This window comes from Dromiciops gliroides, chromosome 3 (genome assembly GCF_019393635.1).
Source record: "Dromiciops gliroides isolate mDroGli1 chromosome 3, mDroGli1.pri, whole genome shotgun sequence".
NCBI lineage: Eukaryota > Metazoa > Chordata > Mammalia > Microbiotheria > Microbiotheriidae > Dromiciops > Dromiciops gliroides.
The window spans coordinates 342,096,367-342,109,540 of record NC_057863.1 but is presented as its reverse complement, the minus strand read 5'-3'; the positions used below and the strand labels follow the sequence as shown (position 1 = coordinate 342,109,540).

The 13,174-nt window shown below is 40.4% G+C and overlaps 2 protein-coding genes across 2 annotated transcripts in view; both read right to left on the bottom strand.

Moving 5' to 3' along the window:
* Nucleotides 1–3,606: 3,606 nt before the first annotated feature.
* Nucleotides 3,607–4,852, bottom strand: LOC122747575 (zinc finger protein 414-like). Its single transcript, XM_043993518.1, has 2 exons — nucleotides 4,160–4,852; nucleotides 3,607–4,065 (listed from the first exon to the last, which is right to left on the bottom strand). The coding sequence occupies exons 1-2, from the start codon at nucleotides 4,850–4,852 to the stop codon at nucleotides 3,607–3,609; spliced, it is 1,152 nt and encodes a 383-aa protein (XP_043849453.1).
* Nucleotides 4,853–7,635: 2,783 nt separating this feature from the next.
* The window catches only part of CEP63 (centrosomal protein 63), a 58,518-nt gene continuing 52,979 nt past the window's right edge, over nucleotides 7,636–13,174 (bottom strand). Inside the window, exons 13-15 of the mRNA XM_043995728.1 lie at nucleotides 11,384–11,592; nucleotides 10,475–10,763; nucleotides 7,636–8,111 (exon numbers count right to left, since the gene is read on the bottom strand). Coding sequence (XP_043851663.1) covers nucleotides 7,953–8,111; nucleotides 10,475–10,763; nucleotides 11,384–11,592 — 657 coding nt within the window. The 3' untranslated portion in view covers nucleotides 7,636–7,952. The remainder of the gene's footprint in view (nucleotides 8,112–10,474; nucleotides 10,764–11,383; nucleotides 11,593–13,174) is intronic.

Genomic DNA, 13,174 nt, shown 5'->3' with positions numbered 1-13,174 from the left:
TTTTCTTTTCTTTCTTTCCTTCTTTTTTTTTTTTTTTTTTGGTGTGGCAATGAGGGTTAAGTGACTTGCCCAGGGTCACACAGCTAGTAAGTGTCAAGTGTCTGAAGCTGGATTTGAACTCAGGTCCTCCTGACTCCAGGGCCGGTACTTTATCTACTGTGCCACCTAGCTGCCCCCAGGATCATAGATTTGGAGCTCAAAGTGACAGCATTGTGTGGTTATCAAACCCAAACAGTCTATTTTATAGATGAGGAAACTGAGACCCAGAAAGGTGAAATTATTTACCCAAGGTCCTACAGCTACTAAGTGTCTGAGGTGGGATTTGAACCCAGGACATCCTGCCTCCAAGTCCAGCGACCTTTTTCCTATCTTCATGAATTGCTATGGTCAAAACATCCATATCTTAGTGGACAACAGTTGGATGACTCAGCTGGTCTTCAAACAAGCCTAGAATCTATCACCAGGTCCATTCTTGAACCCTTTCCAGCTTAGTAGGACCTGTCAGAGTTTATGTTCCTCTAGCATAGACTTCAAAAGCTCAGGGTCTCCTACACAGTAGCAAACACCCAAGAAAATATGCAGCAGCTTGTGGATTCATTTTGTTGTCAGTCATCACAATATTACTGGAAGCCCACTCATCTGTCACATGGCAAAGAACGAATTCTGCACACAGCCCAAAACATTCCTGCCATAGTGATAATGCATTTAGGTATATTGGCAGTACATCTAAAAAGTATTTGCCCTTGGACAGGTGTTCACACAGATTATACCCTCTGTGAATATTTGTGGATGTGAGTTTATTTTAGACAGGGAACTTCTAAAATGGTATCAGTTTTACAGAAAAGGATACAATCAGGGAACAAGCAAAAATAAGAATTCTCTCTATTCGGTTATGTAATAATGAGAATCAGATCAGCCATTTACCTCCCCTTCTCCCCCCATGACATTGAAAAAGGAGAACTCTTAAACAATTCCAACAGTTGGCAGGGGCTTCTGACATCTAGGGAGAATGTCTTATTCCATGGGAGATATTGGAGTAAGAAGAAATTCACTTGATGGTGCTGACAGAATTATGGTGACAGACTGTTCTATTAATATTCGGCATAAATAAACAGAGTCCTAATAGCTGTGTGTTATCAGCACCCAGTGTGGGAGAAGCTTGGGGTTTATTTGGTTGGTCTGTTCTTGTTTTTATGGGGGGTTTTGGCAGTCAAAGATAGTTTTGTTTTTTAAAAAATGCAATATTTTCAACCTAGGTTGAAATATTTTGAAGACCATGAAGCAGGGAGGCAGAACCTCTAATGAAGTAGGTATGATTGTAATGGTTAAGAGGATTGGACTTAGAGTCTGAAAGACTTTGATTTGAAAGACTCCAAATCCCACCTTTAATCCTTACTAGCTGTTTGACCCTAGTCGAGTCATAATCTCTCCAAGCCTCAGTTCCTGACCTCTATCATTAGATGGTTGGCAGAGGGGTCAAACTTACTGGGGCCTCTAGCCCCAGGACCACAAAAGGAAAAGTGTAGCTTGAACCTGATTAAAATGTAATTGGGAACTATTTAACAAAATAAATAAAAACCTAATGCTATATAGACAATGTTAATTTGGGGTTTTCTAAATCCATATGTGACCCACAAGGATCCATTTCTTTTTTAATTTTACACTACTGAACTATGACCATTGAGGTCACTTTTAACTCTAAATCTAATATTCTATGATCAATAACAATAATAAAACCAGACAGATACACAGTCATTCACAGAGTGCCTTTAAAAATAATAATTTTTTTTTAAATCCAGAGAGGTAGATAGTTGAAATATTCTAATCCTCATGTTCCTGAGGAGGAAATTGAGGTTCAGAAAAATAAAGGAACTCACCTCAAGTAAGAGAATTAGTAAACTTGAAAGGCAGGATTAGAATTCGGGTCTCATGGCTTCCATGCTAGTATTCTTTACTACCTCAAACAGAAGAGATGGCAAGTCATCAATTTTTCTCATGTAGTCCTCGGAGAATACCAAGGGGCCAGAAGTTCAGAAAAAGACCAAGTTGGGGGTAGCTAGGTGGTACAGTGGATGGGGGTACCTGCCCTGGAGTCAGGAGGACCTGAGTTCAAATTTGGCCTCAGACACTTGCTAGCTGTGTGACCCTGAGCAAGTCACTTAGCCTTGATTGCCTCTCAAAAAAGAAGAAAGAAAGAAAAAGACCTATCTGGTGAAGACAACAAAGTCAGCTTAAAAAAACAAAACAAAACAATAACAACTGTGTCCAGAAGATCCAAAAAATTCAATAACTGTTGCTTAGGATGAATACATCAATGATAATGAGATGAAAAGAAGAGAGAGATGGAAGGGAGACCATGTGTTGCAGTGGGAAAAAATACTGTACTTTAAATGAGAATCCTTAGTTTGTTCCCATCCCCTGACATTTACAAGCTGTGTGACCATAAGCAGGTGCTATTAGTCTGACAGACCAGCAGATCAGTGGTTCTGGTTCATATTACGAGGTGCTAGAAGTGACCTTCATGAGAGAGGGGAAAGGCTAGAAATGCAATGCATATTCTGGGATCAAGTGGAAATTAGAGACCCTACAGTTCAGTCCCACCACCCCAGATGTTGGCAGCACCTTTTTGGCACACATATTCTGTGGGGTTCAACTAGTCCAAGATTCATGGTGAGAAACGAATTTCTCACATCAAGGAAGAGATTTTTCTACCCCAAAGGAGATTTAGATGGAACAATACTAGCAAGTGCACTTGTAACTTATTTCTATGGACAATCTTGTACAAGGTCCCTCTAAAGGAGTCAGGGAAATGGAAGAATCGTGACATGAGGGATGAGTGATCTCTGGGAGGGATCTGAAGAAACAGAGAAATGAATGCTTACCAAACTAGAGTTTATAGGCTCTGATGTGGTGAACCAGTCCATTGACTTCTAATTTAGCCTTCCATAACAAGTCACTCAATTTCTGAGTTACGGTTTCTCCACTGGCAAAATGGGGATAACTATGTCTCAACAGCTATCTTGTAGGATTGTTGTGAGAACCAACTGAGGTAATTAATGTATATAAAGTGCTTTGTAAGCCTTAAAGTAGTAAACAAATTTCAGTTATTATTAAATGTAACATATAGGCTGGGGCTGACTCTCCCAAACTCACACATTATCAGATTGAGTCCCTAGGAAGTGGCTCCTGCTTACCCCTTTGTCCCACTCACCCCTATCACCACTCCCCATAGAGTTGTGAGTTCTCAAATGTTTTCTTTTGCAAGCCTGTATCTGCTGTTTTCCCTAATATCACTTGACCAATTAGCATCTCCCCACTATCAATTAACCAATTAACATTAATTAGATCTTACAAAGGCCAAGCCAGGACAACTGGACCCAATGACCCAGAGTTCCAAAGCAACATTATTAAGTTAATTATAAAAATAGTCTTCTACCTCCCCACCCCCTGCAGTCACCAGGGCCCAGAGTGGAGAGTAGAGGGAGTGATCCATCTTGGAAAGGGAATGACTCAAGCCACCAGCAAATTCTGCCCAGGAGTGAATGACTCCATGGCAGGGTGGCCTAGTAACTACTTGGGGGCCACAGGAGAATTGTCCTCCCAGCCTTATAGATCCCAGTCCTCCCCTGAGGCTGGGGGGCCCTGGGTCCTGGGTGACTGAGAGGTGAGTGAAGGAGGACCACTTGATGATCCAGGAGTGGGTTCCAGTGACCAGACTGGGCCCCCCTGAGCCTCCAGTTGAGGGGGAGTTGAGGGTGATGGGGGCTGGGGCGGTGGGGCTGGCGGTGGAGTCTTTCGATGGTCCTCCAAATGAAGCGTCATGGCGGGTCTGGAGGCCGTGGAGAAGGGGCACTGCATGCAAGTGTAGCGGCCCCTGGTGTGCTCCCATACAATTCGGCTGGTAGAAGAATGACCTGTAGGCCCCTCAGAGCTCCCAGGGGGCCTCCGTGGGCTGCCGCTGGCACCCTGATTCTTTTTCCAGACAGCTGCATTAGTGTTGGAGCTTGAACCAGGGCCAGAGCTAGGGAGACCCTGGGCCTGGGAGGGCAGGAAGGGACGGAGGCGCTGGGGACCAGAACCCAGGGTCAGCCCATAGGAGTAGGGACCAAGGTAGGGTAGGAAGGATGCAGGTACAGGGCCTGAGGCCTGGCTGGGATACGAGGAGGGCAGTGCAGCAGAGCCATAGAGTGAGGCATCCAGTAGAGGGAATGGGCCCCTGGGACAAGGATCCAGGGTCAGGGTCAGGGGCCTTGTCAGGGCTGGGGCCAGTTGGTCTCTGAGCATCAGGCAGCTCCTTCTCCAGGGCTGGGGGCAGGGGGGCTGGGGGTGGGGCCGGGCTGGGGGTCTGGTCTGAACAGACGTGTAGGTGCTTGACTAGGGAGCGGTGAGTCCGGAAGCGGAGAAGGCAATTTTCACACTTGAAGTATCTGTTGGGTTTGTAGTGCAGCTTGGTGTGGGCCATCAGCTCCTGCATGCTGGGGAAGGTCTCTGGACAGCATGGGGCTGAGCAGTGAAACACTTTCCCTTCCATGGACTGGGTGGGTTGCAAGTGACTGTGCAGGTGCTGAGCAAGCTCCCGAGGGTTGGGGAAGGCCAGCCGGCAGCCATAGCTGGAACAAGGGAACTGCCTCCCAGAAGAGGGGGGCCGGCGCTTCGGAAGGCGTGGCTCCTCGCTGGGGCTGCTGTTCACACCCCCTCCTGTGTTGGTTCTGCTTGAGGGCTTGCAGTCCTCTGCTGAGAAGGCTGGAGACAGCTGCTCTTTCTCTGCTTTGGCTGCCGGGCTCTGACTGGGGCTGCCATAGATGTCTGAGTAGGGCAATGGTGCAGGACATGCTTGGACCCCAGGTCCCATCCCAGAACTCTCCTCCTGGGCTGCCCCAAGTGAGATAAGACTATTCCATGGCTGTCATGGGTGGGGTTGTTGGAAGCAGAGCCTGCATGCCTGTATGACCTTGGCTATGTCACCAAACCTCTCTGGGCATCAGTTTCATCATCCCATCCTAGAGGTAGAGGATTCTTGCACAACAGATCTACCAAGCCTCCCTGCAGATATAGCAGCAGACAGAGCATCTTGTGAGTTCTCTCCAGATGGGGGCTCTTTGGTCAAAACCCCCCATACATATGGAGGAATTATTCCATTTTCATCTTGCTTATGTTTTCTCTACTAAGGAGAACATTCTCCAGACCAGGAAGGAAAGAACAAAAATGACTAATAGGAAGTTGAAATTGGTGAAAAGCAATGAGATGATAGGAAAAAAATGTGGCTGTCAGTGAGTTCAATTTAGAATGAATTACATTCCAGGGTGCTAAGATAACTAGTCCATATGACTGCCACATACCATCAGTGATCTTAGAAAAATCAGAGATTTACTAATGGGCTGAAGTCAACAACAAGATCTTTTGGTTTGTGGTTAATGATTGGTTCATAAAAATTTATGGACACAGGCATAATTTTTATGACCTCTTGTTTTATTTTATTTGTTTATTTTTATGTTCTTATATATTAAATACTGGTATTTGTTGATGAAAATTCAAGTAAAATTGAAAATGAAATTAAGAGAACAAAGAAAAATAATGCTGTCAAACCAGAGATAGGCATATGTCCCAATTTCCCACCCAAATGGAAGAAAATTAATTCTTTAAGCTCTAGATCAGCGAGTCTGAGTTTGATCTCTGGTCAAATTCTAGAATATATTATTAAAGAATGGTTTACAAGCATTTAAAAAAGTTAATACTACTCTATAAATCAGCATGTGTCATGCCAAATTAAATTTAAACCAGGATTGTACATAATAATAATTTCCTCTATATAAATGATACACACAAAAGGCTCTCGAACACATTTTGAGAAAGTGTCTCTTTTTGAAAGCTCAAAATGGACGTTTCTTATTCATTGAAACTTCTTGAATCTTACCCATCACAAAGTATGTAATAAAGCAAATCTCATCTACACTTGTTTACTTCTCCCATTTAACACCATCTTATGTTAAATAGCATCCCCTAATGGTGGGTCTTTCCTAAGATTCTGTCCCAGGTCCTCATCTGTCTCAAGAGTTCTTGACCTGGGAGGGGGTCAACGAACTTAAAAAAAACCCTCAAAACTTTGTGTTGTTTTCCTTTGTGATGCTCTGTATTTTACTTTATGCATTTGAAAACATTATTTTGAGAATGAGTTGGCTTCGCCAATTAAAAGGGTCCATCTATCCCACACACACAAGGGTAAGAGAACCCTTGGCTCTATACAGTGTCTCAGTAACCTCATCAGACCTCAGGGGTCTATTATCTCTGCAGATGAATCCTAGATCTCTCTCTATATATACCCAGCCCCAAAGTCTACCCTGCAATTTAGTCCCTCATCGCCAATTGCCTATTAGATATTTCAAATCAGACATCCCTTAAACTTAACATGTCTAAAACTGAAATCTTTATTATTCATTAAACCCAGCTCTCTTCCAAACTCCCATATTTCTGCCAAAAGAACCACCACCCTTCTAGGCTCCCAGTTTTGTAATTTTAGTGTTATTTTTGACTCCTCTTCTTCACTCCACATATCCAATCAGTTTCCAAATCTTGCTACTCTTTATTTTCACATCTCACCTCTGCCCACTGTTACCACCTTCATTCAGACCCTCATCACCTCTCACCTAAATTATTGGTCTCCTGGCCTCAAGTCTCTCCCTCTTCTCCAATCCTTCCTACAATTACCAAAGTAATTTTCCTTAAGCAGAGAACTGACCATATGATTCCCCTACTCAACCAATTCCAGAGGGCTTCCTACTGCCTCCAGGATTATAAATTCCTTAGCTTTTAAAGTCTTACACAACCTGGTCCCAATCTATTTTTCCAGCCCCATTGGACATTCCCCTTCCCATGCTTATCTGAGCCAGCCAAATTGGCCTTATCTCTGTTCCTCATTCAGGACACTCTATCTCCTGCCTCTATGAGTTTGCAGGGGCTGGGCCCAGTGCCTGAAATGCACTCCCTTGTTACCTCTGCCTCACAGAAAGCCCTTCTTTTAAGATACATCTCAAGCACCATCTTCTCCTTGAAGTCTTTTCTGATCCCTCCAACTGCTAATGTGCTCCCTCTCAGATTACTTTGTATTTAATTATTTTACATATATTTGTATTTATTAACTTTATATTTGTGCTGAATAAGTGTTCATAAGTACTTTTTGTCTCCCCCATTAGAACAAAAGCTCATATGGTAGAGCAGACATTTCATTCTTTGCACTTATATTCCCAGAACCTGGCATATAGCAGGTCCACATAATGATTGTTTATTAATTGATGATGTTCTGTATTACACACTAATCATACTTGGTTAGATACTTGATTTGCTTTTGTGCTCTACAGCCTCAGTATTTTATAATTTGGGAAGCACATCAAAATAGAACTCCAGTCCAGTGAAAGCCTAAATATCTAGTGTTATATAGACAATATTTTGGCAATGGCACAGACAAATAAGCTTTTTTCAAATATTTTCTTCAAATACACTATATAAAATATCAGCAAAGTTAAACTGGATCATTTCCTTGAACTCCTGTAATACCTAATTTCCATTTTTTCCCCTTAAAAAAAACATTTCCCTAAATAGAATACACATTATAAAATCTTTATTTTAAATTAGCACACAGATATATTCACACTGTATCAACACCTAGACAGCATCACAATCTCTCTGACAATAAATATGCATGTGACAGAAAAGAAAAGTCTAGTCTGGTGAGCAGACACTATCAAAAGTCCTCCAGACAGAGAGCACACATTTGATCACGTGCCCCATGGGAGGGATCATCCTGTTTAGGAAAGGGGTCATTTCTTCACCACTTCTATCACTGGGGCAGTCAGGTGCTATTGTCTTCAGGTGTTGTTCACATTTTGAGAAACTCCACTATCGGAGAGGACACACTCTTCAGGGTCATTGTATTTGGAGGATCCTGACATAGCAAGTTACTTTAGATTTGAGAACTGTCTCACTGTCCTTTCACTTTCTCTTTTCAGCTCAGCAATGTGGGCATCAAGACGTTCCAGGATATGATGAGAACGTAGTTCCTCTTCTTCCAAAAATCTTGTAGCTATTGAACTAATGGGAGATGTTGGCAAGGGACGCTAAAAAGAAAATAAAAATATTAATTAACTTTTGAATATAGAAATGAATTCCCAGTATAACCCATTCATCAGATTGTGTTTTAAAAGAATTACCTTGGTATACAGTTTATCTGCTGAAGGAATACTTATTCCTCAATTTTTATCCAAAGAGCAAGAGAAATTAGTAAAAAGTCTCTTCATCAAAAAAGCAGCACAGGGTTCTCCTTACCCTGACACTTACTACAGAAGCATAAAATTATTGGTCTGAAATGTAACTCAAAAGATTTTAGCTGCACAACCTGCTTACACAATTCATATTGTCTCCCATTAGGAGTGTACTTTATAGCTACTGCCCTTTCAAAACCTTCAAAAGAAGAATAAAAGTTATATTCATGTAAAAGTACAAAACCCCTACAAATTGTAAGGCACAGATGAGATAAAATGAAGAACAGGCAAGAAGTAGGGGCTAGAGGGTTGGCCTGAGGGTCAGAAAAAATCTGGGTTCAAGGCCCTCCTCTCCCACGTACTAGCTTTGTGATCACTGAGTCTCTCTGAGAGCAAGGGAACTCTCAATAGTAAATTACAGATGAGTTAGGTTGCCAATCTGCCTCCATGGAGGGAGTTACTTACACTGGAAATTGCCCACAATGATTAAATCACAGCTCCATACCAAAAAGAGAAAAACAAACCTTAGGTCAAAAACATTATTCAAAATACAACTCCACAAAACATCTCATGCCCTCTTTTGAAAACCAAGAGGGGATAAGCAAACCAAAAATATATCCAGGGATGCCTTGACACATTAAAAAAATTACAATGATTATATTTTGAATTTTACATTTCTAAGACATACCCTGACCACATTTGGGATACTATATTCAGTTTGGTACCCACGTTTTATTTAGGAAGGCCATTGGCAAAATGAAATACATCAGGAGAAGGAAAGACTGATGACAGGATTTAAAACCACTTCATACACAGATTAATTGGAAGAACGATGTTTATCCTGGAAGACTTGAGGCTGAAAGAGGTACATGACTAACTTCAAGTAGCTAAAGAAAGGGCTTTCAGGCAGAAAGATCAGACTAGTGTTACTTGGTCCCAGAGAATTGAACTAGGAGCATCTAGGAACAAGTTTGGGAGGAGTAGCAGGTTTTTAGCACAACATGCATTTTGGGGGCAGCTAGGTGGCGTAGTGGATAAAGCACTAGCCCTGGATTCAGGAGGACCTGAGTTCAAATCTGAACTCAGACACTTGACACTTACTAGCACTGTGACCATGGGCAAGTAACTTAACTCTCATTACCCCGCAAAAAAACAAATTTTAAAAAAAAATCTCATTTTGGATACTCATTAGCTGTGTGACCCTAGGCAAGTCATTTAGTATCTCTGAGTCTCAGTTTCCCCATCTGTAAAATGGGGGTAATAATAGCACTTACCTCATAGGGCTGTTGTGAGAATAAAATGAGATAATGTATATAAAATGCTTTTGGAAAACCTTAAAGCCTTAATATAAGTCATTATATTATTAATAATTATTATCAATAATAATAATAAAGAAATTTCCATTACATCTGATACAGCCCCAAAGCAGAATGGGTCACCTTGGCAGGGAATGAATTTCCTCTCATGAGTCTTCAGGTGAGGGCTACATGATCACTCATTAGGGATATTGTAAAAAGGGATTCCTGTTCAGATAGGGTTTGGTCTCTCAACTTAGATTCTGTGAAATAGATGGGCCCTGCTCAGTAATGACTGATTCTACATTAGGGGCAGTTAGACCTTGGCACTGGTGCCAGAGATGGCATGGTGCTTCTACTATTGCCTGTGTGTGTCTTCTATTCTCTCTCCTTCCTTTCTACCTTCTGCTTAAGCCTCAGTTTCCTCATCTATTAAAGAGGGAAAATAATACCTGCAGTGCCTCCTCACCTGGTGATTGTAAAATGCAAACAAAATAATAGACATAAAGTATTTAGCAAACTTGAAAATACTATACAAATACTAGCTGTTGTAACTATTATCCTCAGTGGCGCTCAGTGACTTTACTTAAACCCATTCCTCAACGGCAAGGCCAGCAACTTCTACCTGCCGCCCAAAATCTGACAGAGAAAAATGGTTTGAATCATTTTGAGGGACTAGTACTTTGTTTGTGAAAGTTTGTTTTTTATTTGATCCCTCTATTGATCAATACTTCCACACAATGAAACATAACAGAAATCTATGCTCTTTGTTTCCAAGAGCCTAATAAAAGGCCATTTGTCCCAAATAAGAAATTCAAATGAATCTAAAACTACAGCAATTTAACACTTCAGAGATTACTCTATAATCCACTTCGACTATCAGTTTTGATCTTTCAGTAGAAAGTTTGTGGAAAGCTTCCATACCAATGATAAAAATTCTTCTTGATGATTTATGGCAGCATCTGACTCTGACATAGAATCGGAAAAGTTGGCCTCATTTACATCTATTGCCATAGGCATAAAGAAGTCAGAGGTCAATGAGAAGGTAGAGCTGTAAGTGCTGATTTGGGGACTCAATCCAATAAGTGCAGTGGACACAGGGTTCATTCCAACAGAAAGATGTGGGATGTTAAGAGCTCCCAGCTCGCCCTTGTAGTGGTTCTGCAGTTTTTCAGTTTCTTCATGCTGACTATGCTGCAAGTCATGTGTTCTCCTGGATGGTGGATTAAAAAACACAATTGGGCATTACAGCAATTTTGCTCTTTTCTAATAAAACTTAAATGGGCCCATTTTTAAAAACCTAACAAATCACCCAATTAGTTTGTAATTTATAAGAAGTGTAACAATTCACACTGGACATTATCATTATTTCTGTAAAGCAGAAATAAAATGAGAGTTTTTTCCATCAGATATGTGTTTTCTTATAGTGGTAGCCTACAATGAATTAGCCAGAGGCACAGGTTTTCTATAAAAAGCCTGCTTCTCATGGGGAAAGCAATGGATTTGGGAAGAGAGTCCAGGGGAAGAGAAAATGGAAATGGCTGGCTGACAGTTCAATTAATCTGCTGTGAACCTTGCACTGTGGAATACTGTAGATGTCACCATCAATCAGCATAAGCTTTATTAAAAAGCACAGCACTGATACAAAATTTCCAAATAGTTAATGGGCTATATAACTTAATTTTAACATAAAAATAAGTTTTCTATATATTGCAGAATAAAATGCAAAGCTGCATTTTAGTGCAAATTAAACTTCTGATACTAAAAAAATTGCTGCTAAAATCTATTTTGGGGGACTGCTTTTAAAGAAAACTTTTTTAAAAATCACTTTACCTGTACTCTGAATTCTTGAGCTCAGGCAATATGCTGTGTGTCTCACTAAAAACACGCTCATAGTTATCTTGGCTCACATGAGCAGAAGAACCTTCCAACCTAGACTTGATCTCTATCAAGTCCCTCTTTAGCTGTTGGTTTTCAGTTGCTAAATTATTAATCGCCTTGATGTAACTATCTCGGATTTCTGTTAGAGGAACTTCCATCTCCTAATAAAAGGACACAGGCAACAGTCATTTTTAATTTTACTATTTGTTGTTCGAATAGAGTGCTAAAAATTTATGTCTAGGCACATATTTTTGGACTTGACCAATGTAGGAATCTGTTTTGCTTGACTATGCATTTTCTTATAAGGATTTCATTTTCCCCCTAGAGGCAGAGAGGAAATGGGAAAGAAAATAAATTCTTACTTTAAAAACAATTAAGAAATAAAGCCAAAGAAATTGTGGGTAAAGGGGGAAAATTTTGCATGAGAAAATCCATCTTATAATTTGTATCCATAATTCTAATGCCTCATTTTTAAAAATTCAAGGTTCTATTATAGCCCTTTGAAAGACTAAAAGACAGCTGGGGGTGGGGGGAGCCTTGCTTTGAACTGCAGAAATTATTCCTTATGTTCTGGAATTTAAATGTGATAACATATATAAAAACACTTTCTATAAACTCTAACACACTGTTTACACCTAATGTATTACTAGATGAAGAACACCTCAAGTACAAGAAGCTTTATTTCTACAGCCACCATAATGCTATTCCCATGAGGTCCCCTGCTAAGAGACAATCCCTCTGGGAAGTCAATGTGGTCCTATATATGCCTCTTGATATGCCTAAAGGAAACCTTTAAGCCTGAACTTGACAGGAACTGAGATGAAAGGAAGTTAAATGATGAGAAGCAGAAATTGTACAGGGGGGTTAACAGGAGCTAAAGAATTATTTTATTTTTCAAGAAAAAGACTGAGGCACTATATCTATGGACACTCGGTGGAAGAGAAGGGCTGAGATAAGATCCTTATTCTAGAAAGAATGTACCCAAAGTTCTTCTCTTTTGACAAAATGAGATATTCCTGAAAGAATTCTCTGTTTCACAGGGAAGAACTTTGGGTACACTATGACGTTTAAAATTCCTACATTAGGTTGATGCCTACCCTTTCTACATGTAATCAAGTGACATTTTATTTCTGTGACTATAAATCCATTGTATTTGAACTTTGGATACCCTGGTTAGGAAATTTTCCTAACAATTTGTGAGGATGAGCCAGGTTTATCTTCTCTCCTCTCTCCCATTCCCCTGCAAAAAGACTGAATATTTTCAGTTTGTAAATACCATGTTAAATTAGGATAGTCCCTATTTGGTAATTTCATTTTATTGTGGGTTTTATTTTTATATTTTCTAGTTTTTGAACTAGAATAATATTCCAAAGGTGCATAGTAATCTTCTTGAGTCTAACTATGGGTGGGTGGAAAATTAATCACAACAAAAATGCTTTTCGTTTTCTTTGATGCTTGTGAACTTTTAAAATCTACCTGTGAATCACCTGCATATTCCAATGAAGACAAGCCTCCATGATAAATCATTCATTCAATATCTTTCATCAAGTTGGCCATTTGAAACAAATTCTCAAAGAAAAACATCTACTAGATATGTGGGTGACATCTAGCTGTAGTAGAAAAGTTAACTGCAATTAATATGGGGAATTTCAGGACTACTCTGACTGTCCTATCAAAGTTCTGAGTTTTATTACATACACAACAATCTCAAATAACTTCAGTCTGTCATGCAAAATGACCTTT